At 44.6% G+C, this 21,575-nt stretch overlaps 1 protein-coding gene across 1 annotated transcript in view; it reads left to right on the top strand.

Moving 5' to 3' along the window:
- Nucleotides 1-539: 539 nt before the first annotated feature.
- The window catches only part of TSHZ3 (teashirt zinc finger homeobox 3), a 172,476-nt gene continuing 151,440 nt past the window's right edge, over nt 540-21,575 (top strand). Inside the window, exons 1-2 of the mRNA XM_082270643.1 lie at nt 540-2,200; nt 16,205-16,384. Coding sequence (XP_082126769.1) covers nt 16,345-16,384 — 40 coding nt within the window. The 5' untranslated portion in view covers nt 540-2,200; nt 16,205-16,344. The remainder of the gene's footprint in view (nt 2,201-16,204; nt 16,385-21,575) is intronic.

The raw sequence follows: 21,575 nt of genomic DNA, 5'->3' as shown, positions 1-21,575 counted from the left end.
AATCTAAAAAAAAAAAATAAATAAAATCTACAAAAAAATCTGCAGTTTTGGGAGCAATACACAGGCTGCAGAAGGCATTTGACTTTCCCAACTTAATTAAAACATTATAAAAAGCCCCCCCACAACACATTTCTTACCTGTAAAACAAACCCATCATACAGCACTGTGACAATCAATAATCTATAACCTCAAATAGAGTTTAGCAAACTTTTCAGCCATGTATTATGGAAGAGAGATCCTCTTTGCTGCAAGCCAGGGGAAGTGCAATAATTAATCATGGGAAGAAATGTATAAGTTTATTGGGAGTTGCAGAGGAAAGAAAAAATAGGAGAATGATCATTTTAGGATTGTGGAAGGTAAAGAATGAATCTGAATACAGGGGTGATGCTAGGTTATTTATTATACATAAGACTGAATTAGAAGACTTGGGGGGGGGGGGGGGTGGTATGTGTCTCTATTGTGCAATAAGGAGCTAATTTGTGGGTAAAGCCAGGTTGGTGGGCACCAGCAGCCATAGACAGAAGCTGGGTTAGATGAGCTGTGCACCCCCCCCCCCCCTCCTTGGAGTGGCAGTCTGTATGTGTGAGTGTGTGTGTGCATGTGTGTGTGTGTTTGTGATGTGTGCTGCAAGCAGGGTGACAGTGATGGATAGCCAATGGTAAAAGACAGACAGATGTAAGGGCGGATCTAGCAGCCAGCAATGCCAAAGAACAAGATAGGAGAAGAGAGAGAGAGAGGGAGAGAGAGGAGAGAGAGGAGGCAATGAGAGAGGGAGGCAAAAGAAAAAAAAAAAGAGGTTAGACTGCAAAAAAAAACCTGATTCTTAGAAAATCAGCTAATCTGACAAGCACAGTGGACCAGGGTGCACCATCTCCTGTGCACATCACCCAGCTGGTACCCACTTCTCACCCCCCTGGCATCCAGCAGCACCAAGCAGACAAGAAGGCTCTTACCATCATCTCACTATCCTCTTGCAATTGCAGACTGCTTTTTTTTTTTTTTTTTTAATTTTTGTTTTGTTTTTTTTTCTCTTTCTGCTTTTAAATCCCCCATTTCCTCAGCCTCTGAACTATTGTTTTTGGCAGCAGATAAGAAGATTCAAGCAGCAGCTCACAAAAGCAAATATCTAATTTTTTTTTTTGCAACTTCAAAGTCTTGACAGCAGAAGAAAAAAAAAAGAAAGAAAGTCTCCTGGTTGCAAGTTGCTTTGGACAAAGCTATCATCTTGAGATATTTTTTTTTTTCCTCCAGGGTTCAGGATGTGGAGAGACCATGTGCAGATTGCTGAAGATTTCTGGAAATATCCCAGGTCCTGAAGAATGGGGGGTTGGTAGGAGGATTTTGATCTAGTAAGAGAGATCTTTCTATTTTTTTTTTTTTTTTGCTTTTTTTTTTTTTTCTTTTCTTCCTTTCCTTGGCTATTATCCCTTTTGCCTGCAAACTGAAAGTAAATGCAGCCCTCAGCTCCACAGATCTTGAAAGTACTGCAAGCACATTGGGATTTGCAAGAGACACTCTGATTTGCTGTAGCTGTCATGCAATATGTGTTAGCCACACAAAAGGAAGGGGGAGAGAGAGAGGGAGAGAGAGGGAGGAAAAAAAAAGTGCATTTGGCAGGCAAGTAGGTGTTTGGCAAAAGCGAAGGGATCTAGGCTCACAAAAAAAAAAAAAAAAAAGCATTGAGACTCTGTATTTTTAGGAGGGCTGCTCCATCCTTTAAGTCAGGAATACAGCCAGGAATGCCTAATCGAGCTCCAAGCGTATCGATTGGCAGTTGTGGCTTTTTTTTTTTGCTGGGGTTCCCTTGTGCTGAGCATGGACTTTAAAGTCATCCAGATATTGAGTTAAAAGGTAGCATCTGGGAGTCATCTGATCTTGGACATCAAAGAAAAAAAAAAAAAAAAACTGGGACATTGTCAGTTCTGTAACCTTTTCTGGTCCAGATGCTGGAGGGACTGATTGGACAGGATCACCAGAACCAAATGTAAAGATCTTTTCTTTTTTTTTATCTTTTTGGTCGGCTGAGACCCATTTCGACGCCCAACAAGGAGCCAACTGGCATGGCGCTTGCCCATTGATCCAAAGGGGGAGCCTTTGCTCTTTGAGACTGGAAGCAAGGTGTGCGTTGTCTGTCAATCATGTGTTGATTCTGGAGATTCTACCCCCACCTTCCAAAGATCAAGAGCACAATTTGTTTTTTGTAAGTACATTTCTAAAGCCCCCACCACCTCCCTTCCCCCTCCCACCACCTTTCCCTTTAACCTTAACCCCTTTCATGCTGCCAGTTAAAAAAAAAAAAAAGGAAGGGTCACCATTGTGGTTGTGTTAGTTTAAGTTTGCCTTGGTGAATTTGGGGTGTTGGAGGGGTTGGGGGGTAGTGAGGGGTCAGATGGAGTGCAGTAGGGGGCAGGCTGGGTAAAGTGTCTGTGTGTGGTAGGTCTTCTAGCTACAAGCTGTGCAGTGCAAGTGGCCTGAACTTCACTCCTTTAAAAAAAAAAAAGAAAAGACAAGGCGTGACTATGCTGGGAAGTTGTTGCAGAGGCTGCTTTGACCCACTGCAAGGGTTCAAGCAGAGGACAGGGGTTAAAGGAGCCAGGCTGTAGTAGGTCTTTAGCTACTGTGGAACTACATGTCCAAGGACTGTGCTTGAATGTTGCAACTAAAAAAAAAAAAGATCAGCATATACTAGAATTAGGTTGTGAGCTGAAGAACTGCAAATTTCAGGCTTAAGCCTTGTACACACGCACCGATTGTTGGCTGACCGATCGGCCGTCTTTTGTCCAGTGTTGTTGTGTTGGTTGAAATGTGCTCTAGACTGCACACGAATTTTGTCGGCCAACAACAACCAACTGCAGAAGTGATGTCATGTTCTGGTCTACTTTTCGTGTGTTTTTTCTTCTCTGAGCATGCCCAGTCTTGATCATCACATTTTTGTCGGCCCGAAATCTGTACTGACTGAGGAACAATCGGCCGTTCTGCTGACGGCCAACAAAAATTTTACACCAGATTTTGTTCGGCCGAAAAGTCGCAGTCGGTTGTCGGAAGCATCATACTAACAAGCTGACAATCGGCCGATCGGACGTTGGGCGAAAATTTACGGCCAACAATCCGTGCATGTGTACGAGGCATAACAAGCCAACAACCGGCCGATCGGACGTTGGCCGAAAATGTACGGCCAACAATCGGTGCGTGTGTACGAGGCTTTACCTTGGAAATAAGCAAGTCATCCAAGTTGTAGAGTTATAGCTTTATGACCAACAGCATGCAATAGAAAGCTGTGGAGTGACAGTCCACCATCTGTTGTAGAAGTACGCATCCCACCATGCACTGCAATTAAGCGAAATAAGAGTTTTTAGCAGGCAAAGTTGGGTCTTGTGTGTCTTCAAACCCTTCACCCTGGTTTATGTACTCAATGGAAAATTAATTTTAGGATAAATAAATGTCCTTCAGTTTCAATATTTTGGAAGATCCATAGTTAAGGCTTATCATAGAGGCATTATTTGGTGGCACTTTGTGTAAGCTGAAGTCCATTCTGACCCCACTGGCTCTCATAACAAGACTGTCATCCCTTAGCACAAGCCCATCCCTTGGCCTTTACTTACTGCCAAATTCTGGGGCATCTAGTACCAACGTGATGGGGAACACATCACTGCTTGGTAATGTGCCTTTTGCTGTTAGAATAGTTTGCTGCTGTTGTAAATGGCAGATGTGCAATAATTACTTGGCCTGTCCCCCGAAAATGCCTGTAAACACAAACATCTGCATTTTGCACCATGCAATCTTGGCCACCCAATCTTGAAAGAAGAATGAATGGTCTGCGTTGTGTTTTCCTAGATAATTGCTATTGTTTCCTTTAAGATTGCCCCCGGGGGTTTCTGCTCAGTGCATAAACATGTGTGCTTAACTGACATGGAAGTGCATGTTTATGCACCTACCATCCTACAGAACAATGGTTCTGATTCACAATCCCATATGTATGGGGCCCCTTTTTTATTGATGTCATGTGTAAACAAGCAGCATGCTTTTGCTTTCTATATCCTCTGTTGCAAATGTGTGATCTGTCTTATATAAAGTTAATGAGCCATTGTGTTTTGCTAGACATGGGATAGATAAGCCACAGGCAGCTCCAGATGAATGGGGAGCCATGAGGGCTCGCTGGGACTTGCGGTTCCCACAGATAGCCGGAGGCTTTTGTCTGTTGCAGCTCTAGTTAAAGTGACTGGCACCCAGGCATGCCTATCACGGTGACCTAACAAGGCCATACAAAGACAATAATGACGCAACATGCTACATACTGTATCCTATTTCATCAGAGTAGCAAAAGGTAATTGTTGATTGGTTACTACCACTCAGAGTCCATTGCACTTAACCTTATTTAATGATCCTCCATGTGTGCAATACCTATTCCCAAGACTTTTTTGCAGCCAGAGAGGTTGTAGTGTCTCCGTAGTGTTTTTATTTTCCCACTACTGTCCAATAATGACGCGACATGCAATACATAACCCCTAGCTACATACTGTATCCTATTTAATCAAAGTAGCAAAATATAATTGTTGATTGGTCTACCACTCAGGGTCCATTGCACTTGACCTTTTTTAATGATCCTCCATGTGTGCAATACCTATTCCTAAGACTTCTTGCAGCCAGTGAGGTTGTAGTGTCTCCGTAGTGTTTTTATTTTCACACTACTGTCCAATAATGACGCAACATGCAATAACCCCTAGCTACATACTGTATCCTATTTCATCAGAGTAGCAAAAGATAATTGTTGATTGGTTACTACCACTCAGGGTCCATTGCACTTGACCTTTTTTAATGATCCTCCATGTGTGCAATACCTATTCCCAAGACTTTCTTGCAACCTGTGAGGTTGTAGTGTCTCTGTAGTGTTTTTATTGTCACACTACTGTCCAATAATGACGCAACATGCAATAACCCCTAGCTACATACTGTATCCTATTTAATAAAAGTAGCAAAAGATAATTGTTGATTGGTTACTACCACTCAGGGTCCATTGCACTTGACCTTTTTTAATAATCCTCCATGTGTGCAATACCTATTCCCAAGACTTTTTTTGCAGCCAGTGAGGTTGTAGTGTCTCTGTAGTGTTTTAATATTCACACTACTGTCCAATAATGACGCAACATGCAATAACCCCTAGCCACATACTGTATCCTATTGCATCAGAGTAGCAAAAGATAATTGTTGATTTGTTACTACCACTCAAGGTCCATTGCACTTGACCTTATTTAATGATCCTCCATGTGTGCAATACCTATTCCCAAGACTTCTTGCAGCTAGTGAGGTTGTAGTGTCTCTGTAGTGTTTTTATTTTCACACTACTGTCCTATCCCAGATCCCAGAAGGCGTTGATCTGTGTCATCTTGGCTCTGTGGCTCTCACATTTTCTACAGCTTGCTCCAATCACTTGCTACAGCGTCCGCCCTTGTAGTATTCTGGAGATTTCCTACACAGGCCAGCGAGTGCCAAATTTTGCCAACTTCTTTACAATTTTAAGAATCCAATTGAGAAACAACTACCGACCGCAATAGGAAACAACAATCAAAATGGTTTTCCAACCTTTTGGGAATTTTTTTCCCTTGCCGGCAGTTGTCTTCAATCACTTTTATCCATGTTAATAGCGTTTTTACAGTGCTTCTGTCACCAAGGACTTTTCAAAATGCAATAAATGTAAAAAAAAAAAAACAAAAAACAAAATTGTACGGGTAAATATAAATGTAGACAATCATTTATCGCTTGTGGCAGGTAGAGTGACGGTGTCATAAGCCGCTTACATGGGTAGAACTTAACGATAGGAAACCGGCGACGGTTGGAGAAGCAAAAAAACGATTGTAAAACGGGTAGTGCTACGGAATAAACATTTTGATATCACGAAGATACCTAGGAATATTAATGGCGATCAGATTTTAATGTCAATGTTGCCTCATCACGGAAAGAAAATAAGTGCACTTTGCGCTTTCGTTGCGTGAACCTGTCGGTGGCGGAGGGGGCATTGTCCCGGTGGGGTAGACGGTTCCCTTGTGATGTGACAGACCCAATGTTAAAGTGACAGTCCTTTGCTCTGCATGATGCTACAAAAGCAGACAGGTTGAGTGACAGTCCCCTGCATCAGTATGGGCTTAGTACGTGACAGCTGGCTTAGAAATGCGAGTGACAGCCCTGCTGTTGGAAGCACAAACAGTTAAAGTGACAGTCCTCGTAGCTGCATGCTCTTAGTGACAGCCTGTGTCTGCAAGCCCAGGAATGCAAGTGACAGTCCCTGCTGTTAGGAACGGGAGCATTTAAAGTGACAGCTCCTATGTCTGCCTGCTTACTAAGAGACAGTGGCAGTGCACTTAGGTCAGGCATATGTGGCCCGACAGTTGGCAGCGATACGACAGATTTAGGCATCGCATGTGACGATCTGGGGGCGATCAGGCCTTGTAGGAGTTAACTGGAGGGAGATTTGGAATGCTACATCAGAATTGCTCCATATTGCATGCAGAGAATTTGCAACACAGACTGGAAAATCTCTGCAAGACCAGGTTCACGTTGTCACCTTTTCTCTAAATGAAATGGAACAGACCTTCATCATCCCAACTAGAATGTTTATAGCACAGTCTCTATCCTCACGATCCATGATTTGATATCTTTATGGTATTGAAATAATTGCAAAAAAAAAAAAAAAAGTCGGTGACACCATACATGTTGCATTTCTTTTTTTTGCTACATTTTCGCTGATCTTTGCAAAAAAATGTTCCTCATTTTTGATCATCTCTATAGCAGCCATTCACAACTAGAGGTCCTCCAGAGGTTGGTAGGGGTTCCTTAAGCTGTGGCTGATTGACCTCCCAATTATTGGTACCTGCATAGTTCCGGGACCAAGGCCACTTGGCAAAGCCAGGAGCATGACACCAATTATCTTTTTTATCTGTCTCTAAGGATGACAATCTTCCTACTGACTCCTTATAAATTACAGTGGTTCCCCAAGACCTGAAAATTATTTCAAGGGTTCCTTTTTTGGTTAAAAAAAAGGAACGATCTTCCTACTGACTCCTTATGAATTCCAGTGGTTCCCCAAGATCTGGAATTTATTTCAAGGGTTCCTTTTTGGTAAAGAAAGGAACAATCTTCCTACTGACTCCTTATGAACTCCAGCAGTTCCCCAAGACCTGAAATTAATTCAAAAATTATTTTAAGGGTTCCTTTTTAGTAAAGAAAGCAACAATCTTCATGCTGACTCCTTATGGACTCCAGCGGCTCCCCAAGACCTGAAATAAATTTTAAGGGTTCCTTTTTAGTAAAGAAAGGAACAATCTTCATGCTGACTCCTTATGAACTTCAGGGGCTCCCCAAGACCTGAAATTATTTTAAGGGTTCCTTTTTAGTAAAGAAAGGAACAATCTTCCTGCTGACTCCTTATAAACTCTAGGGGCTCCCCAAGACCTGAAATTATTTTAAGGGTTCCTTTTGAGTAAAGAAAGGAACAATCTTCCTGTTGACTTCTTATAAACTCCAGGGGCTCCCCAAAACCCGAAATTATTTTCAAGGGAATCTTCATGCTGACTCCTTATGAACCCTAGCGGCTCCCCAAGACCTGAAATTATTTTAAGGGTTCCTTTTTAGTAAAGAAAGGAAAAATCTTCATGCTGACTTCTTATAAACTCCAGGGGCTTCCCAGGACCTGAATTTAATTTCAAGGGTTCCTTTTTAGTAAAGAAAGGAACAATCTTCCTGCTGACTCCTTATAAACTCCAGGGGCTCCCCAAAATCTGAAATAATTTTCAAGGGTTCAGTTTTAGTAAGGAAAGGAACAATCTACCTGCTGACTTCTTATAAACTCCAGGGGCTCCCCAAACCCTGAAATTATTTTCAAGGGAATCTTCCTGCTGACTCCTTATAAACTCCAGCAGCTCCCCAAGACCTGAAATAAATTTTAGGGGTTCCTTTTTAGTAAAGAAAGGAACAATCTTCATGCTGACTCCTTATGAACTCCAGCGGCTCCCCAAGACCTGAAATAATTTCAAGGGTTCCTTTTTAGTAAGGAAAAGGAACAATCTTCTTGCTGACTTCTTAGAAACTCCAGGGGCTCCCCAAGACCTGAAATAATTTTAAGGGTTCCTTTTGAGTAAAGAAAGGAACAATCTTCCTGCTGACTCCTTATGAACTCCAGTGGCTCCCCAAAACCTGACATTAATTTCATGGGTTCCCTTTGAGTAAAAGGGATTGAGTATAGTAAGGCTAATCTACATTTATAATCAATTAAAATGTTAAAAAAAATGGCAAATATTTGCCAGCGTCATGGAAAATCATTTTGACAATTTTATGCCGATTTTTGGCCTTTGGTGGGTTTCCTAATAAAACACATCTGGTTGGTATTTTGTACTTTTTTTTACATTAGGCTTTAGAATAGGGATCCCTATTTTTTTAAAAATTTACAGCAATTTTAAAATAAATTTAAAAATAACAGTCACATAGCTAAAAAAAAAAAAAAAAAAAATGTTATCCTTGTGTTAAAGCATTGTGAATTGATTTAATCGGTAACAGTGCTAAATGCGCATGGTATGAACTTATTGCAGAGAGTAATGCTGGCTGTAGATATTAATGGGCGGTCTTTCTTCAGAAAAAGACTTATATATGCAGATATTTAGGTAAACATGCGCGCTCGGAATGTTTGAACGTGCATGCGTTTAACTATGGTGTGACCAAACACCTGCGAAAACATTGAACACGACCGACTGCTGTTTCGCCAAAAAAACTGGTCGACCAGAGGTGTTTGGTGCCATCTGCTGGTGCCCACCCAAAGGATTGTCACCCAATCTTAACTAGCTTTGGGTAAAAATTGTTTCACCTCTATTAATACTTGTATTTACATGCTGCTAGATCTACCCAGAACCTGACATAAAATTGCACGCAGATCTAAAAAATTAAATTTTTTTTTTTTGCACTGAGCAAACCCCCAGCCACAACCTTATTGTGGGGCTTAATAGCAATGATTACCTTGGAAATTCATTTATGATAATCAGTTTTTCTTTTGGGATTGGTTGGCCAGGTGTTGCCTGCAGTGGACACATGCCGCCTTAGATATTCTGTTTCTTGAATGGAACTGGCCATATGATCATCAAATTTCTAGCCTTAGACAGCTACAGATGGTCCATGTACTTGTGTTGGTCCCTGTGTTTGCAGATAATCCCTGCATGTTGCATGCATCTGATAGCACTACAGACCTGTGTTAGTAGTCTCAGTCCTTGAAGTAGCATTCCACAGGACACCTATAGGGCCGATAGACACATATTCTTCTTCCTTTTTCTAGTCTAGCAAGCTCTAGTACAATGGCAGTCCCCCTATAGACAGTCTTCTCTCTATTGCTTGCAGGTACAAAAACAGTTCCTGGGACTTAGGACTTCTGATCAGGGCCGGGACAAGGGGTGGGCAGGAGGGACGGCTGCCCTGGGTCTTGACACCCTGACCCTAACCCTAAGTGAAGGAGGGCGTGCAGTTTGGCATCTTTGCCCTGGGCGCTGGATGGCCTTGTCCCGGCACTGCTTCTGATATTTGTCCCTGGAGCAGAATGTAAGTCCCTCCCCTGCAATTTTTGGAGGAAGTGACATCTTACTTAAATGCAGGCCAAGGCTTTATCCAAGATTGCAGTCATGTACCGTATATCCAATTCTATTCTCAGCAGGGCAGAAGTTCTATAAGGCATCCAACGGTGGTACCTGGAAGGAGTTAACACTGGCAGCTTTCTGTCTGCATGGTGTCAGTTCATGCATTTCCTGTGTAAGTTCTATATTCCCACCACCAGTCCTTTATTGGCAGTACCAGCCCATCTAATTGTATTTCCAGTCACTGTATTCCCACTATTAGTCCTGCATTTTTGACTCCTGCATATACACAGTGCCAGGGTCCCAATTTGCAGTGCCAGTTGCAATACTTTCAGTGCCAGTCTTGTATTCCCTGTGCCAGTCCAATGGTCCTTTGCAAGTCAGTTCTGCACCTGCAGTTCCAATGGCATTATTTGAAGAGTCAGTGCTGTATTGGTAGTGCAAGTTTCTTCATTGGAATTGCTGGTTTCTGTATTTGAAGTCCCCAGTCCCTGTACCATCAATGCTAGTGCCAGCTGCAATTCTGGTATGCAATTTCAGTGCCAGTCCCTGTATTATCAGTGTCAGTCCTTCTATTGGCCGCTCATACTTGCAGTGTCATTTTCTGTATGCACAGTGCCAGTGCCTTTAGTGGCCTGTTCCTGCGTTGTCAGTGCTAGTTGTTATGCTTGTAGTGCCAGTCCCTGTATTGTAGTGCCAATCCTGTAGTTCCACTGTCATTTCTACTGTATGTGCTGGTACTTGTATTGACAGTAGCTGTATTATCAGAGTGAGTCGGTTTATTTACAGAGCTAAAACCTGTGCTGGCAGTGCCAGTTTGGTATTTCCAGTGCCACTTTTCACATTTTCAGTACCAGTACCTGAACCTTCAGTGTCAATAGCTGTGTTGGCAGTGCCATTCCTATATTTGTAGTACTGATTATTACATTTGCTGTATTGCCAGTGTTTATGCTTTATTTTTAGTAGCAGTGACTGTGTTTGCATTGCCAGTGGTTATACTTGCAGTGTTGATCCTGCATTTGAAGTACTAGTTCTAGTTGCCTTGCCAAAAGCTGTATTCTCAGTGCCGCCCCGTATTTGCCGTGCCAGTTATTATAGTTGCAGTGCCATTCCAGCTGTTGCAGTGCCGGTTTTTATAGATGCAGTGTCAGTGGCTGTATTGGTAGTGCCTGTCCTGTATCTGCAGATGCAGATATTACAGTTGCAGTGCCAGTTTATATACTTGCTGTGCTAAAAGCTGTATCATCAGTGCCAGTCCTGTATTTGGAGGTTGATTTATTTTAGTTGCAGTGCCAGTGGTTGCATTGTCAGTTCCAGATCTGTATTTGCAGTTCCAGATATTATAGTTGCAGTGCCAGTGAATGCATTGCTAATGTCAGTTCTCCACTTGTAGTGTCAGGTATGTGAGTTGCAGTGGCAGTCGTGTATTTGTAGGGCCAGTGGCTGTATTGGCAGTGCCAGCCCTTTATTTGTAGTGCCAGTTGTTCTAGTTGCAGTTCCAGTGGCTGTATTGCCAGTACCAGTTCTGTTTTTGCAGCTCCAGTTATTTCAGTTTCAGTGACAGTTGTTTAGTTGAAGTGCTACTGGGTATATTGTTATATAAGTCCTGTATGTGCGGTGCCCGTTGATTTAGTTGCAATGGTTGTTTTGTTAGTGCAAGTTATTATATTTGCAGTGCCAGTTTGTATAGTTGCAGTGTCAGTCCTGTATTTGTAATGAAAGTTACTCTAGTTGCAGTGCCATTGGCTGTAGGGTTAGTGCCAGTTGCTCTAGGTGCAGTGTCAGCCCTGTATATGCACTGCTAGTCCTGCATTGTCAGTGTCAGTCCTGCAAAGTCAGAGCCAGTCCTGTATTTGAAATGCCAGTCTTGTATAGTCAGTGCCAGGCCTCTATAGTCAGTGCCAGTCCTCTATAGTCAGTGTTAGTCCAGTATAGTCAATGCCAGTCTTGCCTATGTAGTGCCAGTTCTGTTTAGTTAGTGTCATCCCAGCATAATCAGTGGAATCTAGTATAGTGAGCGTCAGTCCTGTATAGTCAGTGCCAGTCCTGCCTGTGCAGTGCCAGCCCTGTATAGCCAGTGTCATCCCTGTATAGTCAGTGTCAGTCCAGTATCGTCAGTGCAAATCCAGTATTGTCAGTCCAGTATAACCAGTGCCAGTTTTGTATAGTTAGTGTCAGTTCTTTATAGTCAGTGTATTGTCAGTCCTGTATGTGCAGTGTCAGTCCTGCCTTTGCAGTGTCAGCCCTATATTGTCAGTCCAATATAGTCAGTGCCAGTCCTGGCTTTGCAGTGCCAGTCCTGGCTGTGCAGTGTCAGTCCTGCATGTATAGTGTCAGTCCAGTATAGTCAATCCAGTATGTGCAGTGTCAGTCCTGCCTGTGCAGTGTCAGTCCAGTATAGGCAGTCCTGTATGTGCAGTGTCAGTCCAGTATGTGCAGTGTCAGTCAAGTATGTGCAGTGTCAGTCCAGTATGTGCAGTCCTGCCTGTGCAGTATCAGTCCAGTGTAGTCAGTCCTGTATGTGCAGTATCAGTCCTGTATAGTCAGCCCTGTATGTGCAGTGTCAGTCCAGTATGTGCAGTGTCAGTCATGTATGTGCAGTCCAGTATGTGCAGTGTCAGTCCTGTATGTGCAGTCCAGTATGTGCAGTGTCAGTCCGGTATGTGCAGTCATGTATGTGCAGTATCAGTTCCGTATGTGCAGTCCAGTATGTGCAGTGTCAGTCCTGTATGTGCAGTGTCAGTCCTATATGTGCAGTGTCTGTCCAGTATAGTAAACCCTGAATGTGCAGTGTCAGTCCAGTATGTGCAGTGTCAGTCAAGTATGTGCAGTGTCAGTCCAGTATGTGCAGTCCTGCCTGTGCAGTATCAGTCCAGTGTAGTCAGTCCTGTATGTGCAGTATCAGTCCTGTATAGTCAGCCCTGTATGTGCAGTGTCAGTCCTATATGTGCAGTGTCTGTCCAGTATAGTAAACCCTGAATGTGCAGTGTCAGTCCAGAATGTGCAGTGTTAGTCCAGTATGTGCAGTCCTGCCTGTGCAGTGTCAGTCCTGTATGTAGTGTGTCAGTCCAGTATAGTCAGTCCAGTATGTGCAGTCCTGGCAGTGCAGTGTGAGTCCTGGCCGTGCAGTGTCAGTCCAGTATGTGCAGTGTCAGTCCAGTATGTGCAGTGTTGGCTGTGCAGTGTGAGTCCTGGCTGTGCAGTGTGAGTCCTGGCTGTGCAGTGTCAGTCCATTATCTGCCATCCTGGCTGTGCAGTGTGAGTCCTGGCTGTGCAGTCTCATTTCAGTATAGTCAGTCCTGGCTGTGCAGTGTGCGTCCTGGCTGTGCAGTGTAAAACCTGTATGTGCAGTCCTGTATGTGCAGTGTGAGTCCTGGCTGTGCAGTGTCAGTCTTGGCTGTGCAGTGTGAGTCCTGTATGTGCAGTCCTGGCTGTGCATTGTGAGTCCTTGCTGTGCACTGTCAGACCAGTATGTTCAGTGTGAGTCCTGCCTGTGCAGTGTGGGTCCTGCCTGTGCAGTGTCTGTCCTGGCTGTGCAGTGTGAGTCCTTCCTGTGCAGTGTCTGTCCTGGCTTTGCAGTGAGAGTCCTGGCTGTGCAGTATGGGTCCTGTATGTGCAGTGTGAGTCCTGCCTGTGCAGTGTCTGTCTTGGCTGTGCAGTGTCTGTCTTGGCTGTGCAGTGTCAGTTATGGCTGTGCAGTGTCAGTCATGGCTGTGCAGTGTCTGCCCTGGCTGTGCAGTGTCAGTGCAGTGTGAGTCCTGCCTGTGCAGTTTCAGTCCTGGTTGTGCAGTGTCAGTCCTGCCTGTGCAGTATCAGTCCTGCCTGTGCAGTGTCAGGCCTGGCTTTTCAGTGTTAATTCAGTGTGTGCAGTATCAGTCCTGCCTGTGCAGTGTCAGTTCCTGGCTGTGCAGTATGTGTCCTGGCTGTGCAGTGTCTGTCCTGGCTGTGCAGTGTCTGTCCTACTGTGCAGTGCCAGTCCTGGCTGTGCAGTGCCAGTCCTGGCTGTGCAGTGTCTATTCAGTGTCAGTCCTGGTTGTGCAGTGTCAGTGCAGTGTGTGCAGTGTGAGTCCTGGCTGTGCAGTGTAAGTCCTGGCTGTGCAGTGTGAGTCCTGGCTGTACAGTGTCAGTGAAGTCTGTGCAGTGTCAGTCCTGGTTGTGCAGTGTCAGTCCTGTCTGTGCAGTGTCTGTCCTGGTTGTGCCATTTCTGTCCTGTCTGTACAGTGTCAGTGTAGTCTGTGCAATGTCAGTCCTGGCTGTGCAGTGTCAGTGCACTCAGTGCAGTGTCAGTCATGTCAGTGCAGTGTCACTCCTGTCTGTGCAGTGTCAGTGCAGTCTGTGCAGTGTCAGTCCTGGCTGTGCAGTGTCGGTCCTGGCTGTGCAGTGTCAGTGCAGTCTGTGCAGTGTGAGTCCTGTCTGCGCAGTGTCAGTCCTGGTTGTGCAGTGTCAGTCCTGGTTGTGCAGTGTAAGTCCTGTCTATGCAGTGTCAGTGCAGTCTGTGCAGTGTCAATCCTGGTTGTGCAGTGTCAGTCCTGGTTGTGCAGCGTAAGTCCTGTCTGTGCAGTGTCAGTCCTACATGTGCAGTGCCAGTGCAGTCTGTGCAGTGTCGGTGCAGTCTGTGCAGTTTCAGTGCAGTCTGTGCAGTGTCAGTCCTGGTTGTTCAGTGTCAGTCCTGGTTGTGCAGTGTAAGTCCTGTCTGTGCAGTATCAGTCCTGTCTGTGCAGTGTCAGTGCAGTCTGTGCAGTGTAAGTCCTGTCTGTGCAGTATCAGTGCAGTCTGTGCAGTGTCAGTCCTGGCTGTGCAGTGTCAGTCCTGGCTGTGCAGTCTGTGCAGTGTCAGTCCTGGTTGTGCAGTGCCAGTCCTGGCTGTGCAGTGTTAGTGCAGTCAGTGCAGTGTCAGTCCTGTCTGTGCAGTGTCCGTCTAGGTTGTGTAGTGTCAGTGCAGTGTCAGTCCTGTGCAGTGTCAGTCCTGGTTGTGAAGTGTCAGTGCAGTCTGTTCAGTGTCAGTCCTGTATGTGCAGTGTCAGTCCTGGCTGTGGAGTTTTTCAGTGCAGTCTGTTCAGTGTCTGTCCTGGCTGTGCAGTGTCTGTCCTGGCTGTGCAATGTCAGTCCTGGCTGTGCAGTGTCAGTCCTGGCTGTGCAGTGTCTGTCCTGGCTGTGCAGTGTCAGTCCTAGTTGTGCAGTGTCAGTGCAGTCAGTGCACTGCCAGTGCAGTCAGTGCACTGCCAGTCCTGCCTGTGCAGTGTCGGTCCTGGTTGTGCAGTGTCAGTCCTGTCTGTGCAGTGTCAGTTCTGTCTGTGCAGTGTCAGTCCTGGTTGTGCAGTGTCAGTGCAGTCTGTGCAGTGTCAGTCCTCTATGTGCAGTGTCGGTCCTGGTTGTGCACTGTCAGTCCAGTATGTGCAGTGTGAGTCCTGGCTGTGCAGTGTGGGTCCTGCCTGTGCAGTGTGAGTCCTGTATGTGCAGCGTGAGCACTTCCTGTGCAGTGTCTGTCCTGGCTGTGCAGTGTCAGTCCTGGTTGTGCAGTGTCAGTCCTGTCTGTGCAGTGTAGGTCCTGTCTGTGCAGTGTCAGTCCTGTCTGTGCAGTGTCAGTCCTGTCTGTGCAGTGTCGGTCCTGGCTGTGCAGTGTCAGTCCTGGCTGTGCAGTGTCAGTCCTGGTTGTGCAGTGTCAGTGCAGTCTGTGCAATGTCAGTGCAGTCTGTGCAGTGTCGGTCCCGGCTGTGCAGTGTCAGTGCAGTCTGTGCAGTGTCAGTCCTGTATGTGCAGCGTGAGCACTTCCTGTGCAGTGTCAGTCCTGGCTGTGCAGTGTCAGTCCTGTCTGTGCAGTGTTGGTCCTGGTTGTGCAGTGTCAGTCCTGGTTGTGCAGTGTCAGTCCTGGCTGTGCAGTGTCAGTCCTGGCTGTGCAGTGTCAGTCCTGGTTGTGCAGTGTCAGTGCAGTCTGTGCAGTCTGTGCAGTGTCAGTGCAGTCTGTGCAGTGTCGGTCCTGGCTGTGCAGTGTCAGTGCAGTCTGTGCAGTGTCAGTCCTGTATGTGCAGCGTGAGCACTTCCTGTGCAGTGTCAGTCCTGTCTGTGCAGTGTTGGTCCTGGTTGTGCAGTGTCAGTCCTGGTTGTGCAGTGTCAGTGCAGTCTGTGCAGTGTCAGTCCTGGCTGTGCAGTGTCAGTCATGTCTGTGCAGTGTCGGTGCAGTCTGTGCAGTGTCGGTGCAGTCTGTGCAGTGTCAGTCCTGGTTGTGCAGTGTCGGTGCAGTCTGTGCAGTGTCGGTGCAGTCTGTGCAGTGTCAGTGGTCCCCGTGTGAGTGTCACCCAGGAAGGAGTTAAGCGGCAGTCGGGCGGGCGGTCGGTTTGTCTCTCGGCTCTCAGACTAGTTGCAGTTTTAGTGACGCGCTCGCTCATCTCTCCGCTCTGCCTGTTGCAGCTCCGGCTGTGAGCGGATCGCCGGGGATCTCCGTCGGGCAGGCAGCGATCGCTTGGGTTCCCCCTCCCCCCTTCCCGGTGTCCCCCCCTCCCCATGCTCCCCCCCCCTTTCCCCCCTCCACACCGGCCGCACGTCTATTTTTACACCTATTCTCTCTCTTCTCTCCCCCTGCAAACTTGCCGTGCCAAGCAGGAGGCGTCGGTTGTCGGTGCCGGTGGGAGCCGCTCCTGCTGTCGGTGCATGAAAGTGGATGAGCCCAGAGGATCCGCGGGGGCCCCAGAAAGTCTCCGAGCCCCCCTGCCAGGAAGAAGAGAGGCGCACAGACCGGCAGCATGCCGAGGAGGAAGCAGCAAGCACCGAGGAGAGCTGCAGGTACTCATCAACCCTCCCTGCCATCCCCCATGCCAGGCTACCGATAATTGTACCCCCCCTCCATTACCCACCTTACCCCCCCCCCCCCCCCCAGCACTGGATGGGCTCAGATGTCTGCCCTGGGTGGCAGAATTAAAGGCACAGAGGGCTGGGGAGGAATCTCATGGATTGGCAATGCTGGGAAAACATTTATTGCTTGTTATGTATGGGGGGTATGGGGGGGGGGGGGGGGGGGGGTTGGGAGGTGGAGGGGGGGGGTTCTATCTGTTAAAAAAGTTAGTATGGCATCCCATACTGAAAACTTTTCAAGGGAGCCCTTTACAATATTCAATTGTCTCTATTGTATGGGTTTTGTTAGCTTTTTATTTTGTTATTTTGTTTTTTATGAGGTTCCCATAAAAAAAAATATATATATATATATATATATATATATATATATATATATATATATATATATATATGTATACATGTGTATATATATGTATATATGTATATATATATTTTTTTTTTTTTTTAATTGGCACACAGGAAAGGTCAGGTCATAGAATACCACCTATAGTTTGCTTATTAGATTATTATAGTTTTCTTTTTTTCTTAAGAACAGTTAGAATGCTGATTGTTTGCTGGCGTTGGAGCCATGGCATCTACTACTCTTTCAGTACTGTAGTGTAAAAAAACATAAAGGGCCCATAAGGTTGTGGACCCCAGCATAGGTTGTAGAACGCCACCTATAGTTTCCTTATTATAATATAGTTTGCTTCTTATTTTTATTTTTTTAAAGAACAGATGGGGTGCTGATTGTCCGCCGGCGATGGGGCCATGGCATCTACTACTCTTTCATGACTGTAGTGTAAAAAAACATCAGGGGCCCATAAGGTTGTGGACCCCAGCATAGGTTGTATAATGCCACCTATACATTCCTTATCATATTATAGTTTGCTTCTTATTTATTTATTTATTTTTTTTAAGAACGGGTAGGGGTGCTGATTGTCCGCCGGCGATGGGGCCATGGCATCTACTACTCTTTCAGTACTGTAGTGTAAAAAAACATAAAGGGCCCATAAGGTTGTGGACCCCAGCATAGGTTGTAGAACACCACCTATAGTTTCCTTATTATAATATAGTTTGCTTCCTATTTTTTATTTTTTTAAAGAACAATGGGGTGCTGATTGTCCGCCAGCGATGGGGCCATGGTATTTACTGCTCTTTCAGTACTGTAGTGTAAAAAACATAAGGGGCCCATAAGGTTGTGGACCCCAGCAGAGGTTGTAGAATGCCACCTATAGTTTGCTTATTATATTATAGTTTGGTTCTTATTTTTTTTTTTTTTTTAAGAACGGGTAGGGTGCAGATTGTTCACTGGCATTGGGGTCCCTGGCATTTATCACTCTTCCAGGATAATGTAAAAATAAAGGGGCCTATATGTAAGGCTGTGGACCACAGCGTAGGTTGTAAAATGCCACCTATAGTTTGCCTATTATATTATTATAGTTTGCTTATTCTTTTTTTAAAGAACAGGTAGGGGTGCTGATTGTCCGCCGGTGTTGGGGCCATGGCATCTACTACTCTTTCAGTACTATAGTGTAAAAAACATAAGGGGCCCATAAGGTTGAGGACCCCAGCATAGGTTGTAAAATGCCACCTATAGTTAGTTTGCCTATTATATTATTATAGTTTGCTTATTCTTTTTTTAAAGAACAGGTAGGGGTGCTGATTGTCCGCCAGCGTTGGGGCCATGGCATCTACTACTTTTTCAGCACTGTAGTGTAAAAAACATAAGGGGCCCATAAGCTTGTGGACCCCAGCATAGGTTGTAAAATGCCACCTATAGTTTGCTTATTATATTATTATAGTTTGCTTATTCTTTTTTTTTAAGAACAGGTAGGGGTGCTAATTGTCCGCCGGCGTTGGGGCAATGGCATCTACTACTCTTTCAGTACTATAGTGTAAAAAGCATAAAGGGCCCAAAAAGGTTGAGGACAGGACTGCTTTTATTTTTATTTTTTTTTTATCATAGAATACCACCCAGCAGATCCAGTCTATAGTTTTCTTGCTTATTCTTTTTTCTTGTAAGAACAAGTAAGGTGCTGATTGTCTGCCGGTGTTGGGGCCATGGTATCTACCACTCTTACAGTGTAGTGCAAAAGAAAAAAAAGGGCCCACAATGTGGTGGACAAGGCTGCTTTTATTTTTGTGATAGAATGCCACCAGCAGATCTAGTTTATAGTTTTATTGCTCATTCTTTTTATTTTTTTAAGTACAGGTAGGGTGCTGATTGACCACCGGCGTTGGGGCCATGGCATCTACTTCTCTTTTAGTATTGTAGTGTAAAAAATAAAAAGGGCCCATAAGGTTGGGGACAAGGTTGCTTTTGTTTTTGTCGTAGAATGCCAAAAGCAGATCTAGTCTATAGTTTCCTTTTTATTTTTTAGGAACACGTAGGGTGTTGGTTGTCCACCGGCGTTGGGGCCATAGCATCTACTACTCTTCCAGTGTAGTGCAAAAGAAACAAAAAGGGCCCATAATGTTGTGGACAAGGCTGCTTTTATTTTTGTGATAGATTGCCACCAGCAGATCTAGTTTATAGTTCTATTGGTCATTCTTTTTTTTTTTTTTAAGAACAGGTAGGGTGCTGATTGACCACCGGCGTTGGGGCCATGGCATCCACTTCTCTTTTAGTATTGTAGTGTAAAAACCAAAAAGGGCCCATAAGGTTGGGGACAAGGCTGCTTTTTTTTGTCGTTGAATGCCAACAGCAGATCCAGTCTATAGTTTCCTTTTTTTTTTAAAGAACAGGTAGGGTGTTGGTTGTCCACCGGCGTTGGGGCCATGGCATCTACTACTCTTCCAGTGTAATGCAACAGAAACAAAAGGGCCCATAATGTGGTGGACAAGGCTGCTTTTATTTTTGTGATAGATTGCCACCAGCAGATCTAGTTTATAGTTTTATTGCTCATTCTTTTTTTTTTTATTAAGACCAGGTAGGGTGCTGATTGACCATCGGCGTTGGGGCCATGTCATCCACTTCTCTTTGAGTATTGTAGTGTAAAAACCAAAAAGGGCCCATAAGGTTGGGGACAAGGCTGCTTTTATTTTTGTCGTAGAATGCCAAAAGCAGATCTAGTCTATAGTTTCCTTTTTTTTAAAGAACAGGTAGGGTGTTGGTTGTCCACCGGCGTTGGGGCCATAGCATCTGCTACTCTTCAATTATAGTGTAATAAAACAAGAAGGGCCCATAAGGTTGGGGACAAGGCTGCTTTTATTTTTGTAATAGAATGCCACCAGCAGACCCAGTCTATAGTTTCCTTTTTTTTTTTTTTTTTTAAGAGCAGGTAGGGTGTTGGTTGTCCACTGGCGTTGGGGCCATATAATCTACTACTCTTTCAGTACTGTAGTGTAAAAAAAAAAGAGCCCATAAGGTGGTGGGCAATGCTGCTTTTATTTTTGTCCTAGAATGCCAACATCTGGTCCAGTCTATACTTTTTTTGCTTATTCTTTTTTTTTTTTTTTTAAGAGCAGGTAGGGTGTTGGTTGTCCGCTGGTGTTGGGGCCATGGTATCTACTACTCTTCCAGTCCTATAAAAAAGGGCTAATGTAAGGTGGCAAACCATGCTGCTTTTATTTTTGTGGCAAATATTTAAAAGAGGGAATCGGTCTTTTATGTTTGGGGGTTCCCCCCCCCCCACTACCTTCTCTCTTGACCTCTTGGGCCCTACTGCAGTGGAACCCTCTGTAACCCTGAATAGGGTTCCCTTTGCTTCCTCCCCTTGCATGGGTCGTGCTTCTTTCACTTTTTATTGCTGTGTTTGATTCATTTGGGTGAAGCAGTCTATGAGAAGGAAGCAGGGGTCAGGTTATGTTTGTACAGAGAGGGGGGGTAGAGTTAGGTTAGAAAGGGAGCGATGGGATCCGCAGCTAAAGTTCAACCAAGGATTCTTGGACAGGGATGAGTTTATTGATCAACTGACCACATGCCTGTGCCTATATGCTGTTATATAAGCCTATCTATATCTATGCACATCTGTATCTATATATATATATATATATATATATATATATATATATATATATATATATGTGTCTGTGTGTGTTTTCTTGTGCCTTTGAAACTGAGCTAGAGGAAAAATGAGGAACATAAAAGGTCTGTTTCTTGTCAGAAGCTCTGACCCAGTCGGCTAAACATCCCCCCTCCTCTTCCTCTCTCCATATTTGGCACTCTATATATTTAATTCCCAGGGTTGTCTGTTATAAGCGTCGAGCCCTTGTTGCAAATGTCAACTCTTATTAGGATTTAGCAATCTCTCTCTCTCTCTTTTTTTTTTTTTTTTTTCCGAAGCTATAGGGGACGAGAGAAAAAAAAAAAGGAGGGGTGGAGGATCAAGGTAGGAGGGGAGAAAAAGGGAAGGGAGCCAAAAAAAAAAAAAAAAAAAAAAGATCATTTTGCAATAATGTTCAGTTAGGACATGTGTTGTGGGAAGGGATTGCAGTTGATGGAGCTTTGCCATCCTTCATTGGATGAGTGATTGATGGCCTGTCAGCTGGCTGTCTTTGATCTATTCATTCCCAATAAACATCAATAAATCACAAGGCTGTGCTGGCGCTGGGGTCAGGTGACGTCAGACCGTGCCCTGTAAACTTCCTGGCCTTGCAGTCACCATGCCCATGTGGCAGAGAGAGAGAGAGATCTGCCTGCCTTCTCGGTTGTGGGCCAAAAAAAATACATTGTTACATTGTCTTCTATTTAAATATAGTATTGTTTGTTTATTTATTGTATTTTTTGCTACTTTTGTGTTTTGCACTGTTATTAAATAGCATTTCTATGTTTGTTGATGAGTTGTTAGAGCTGGGGGCAGTCTACCATAGAATGTTTCCAGACCACGATTGCTTATGATGGCGCTTTTTCTACTTCTACGTAAATCGGCTTAATTCACGTATATGTGTTTTTACTATATCATTTGTTCTGCAGGATGTAAAAGGGATTGCTTATAGACCTGAAAAAAGGGTGCTTACAGAAAGTTTGTTGTTGAAGCTCAAGTGTTAGGGGATTTTTTTTTTTAATATCTGAAAAAGAATGCCGTTGTTCTTGTGATTCCCAAGTGCGTACGCATTAATTCAGCGTACTGCGATGTCTACAGTTTGTCTTTGTTTACTCATATATTTATATAGGTGAGTGGGTGGTCATCTAACCATG

This window comes from Pelophylax lessonae (assembly GCF_965119305.1).
Source record: "Pelophylax lessonae genome assembly, chromosome: 10".
Lineage (NCBI taxonomy): Eukaryota > Metazoa > Chordata > Amphibia > Anura > Ranidae > Pelophylax > Pelophylax lessonae.
Note: the sequence above shows the minus strand (reverse complement) of the source record. Positions and strands in the feature narration are given on the sequence as shown.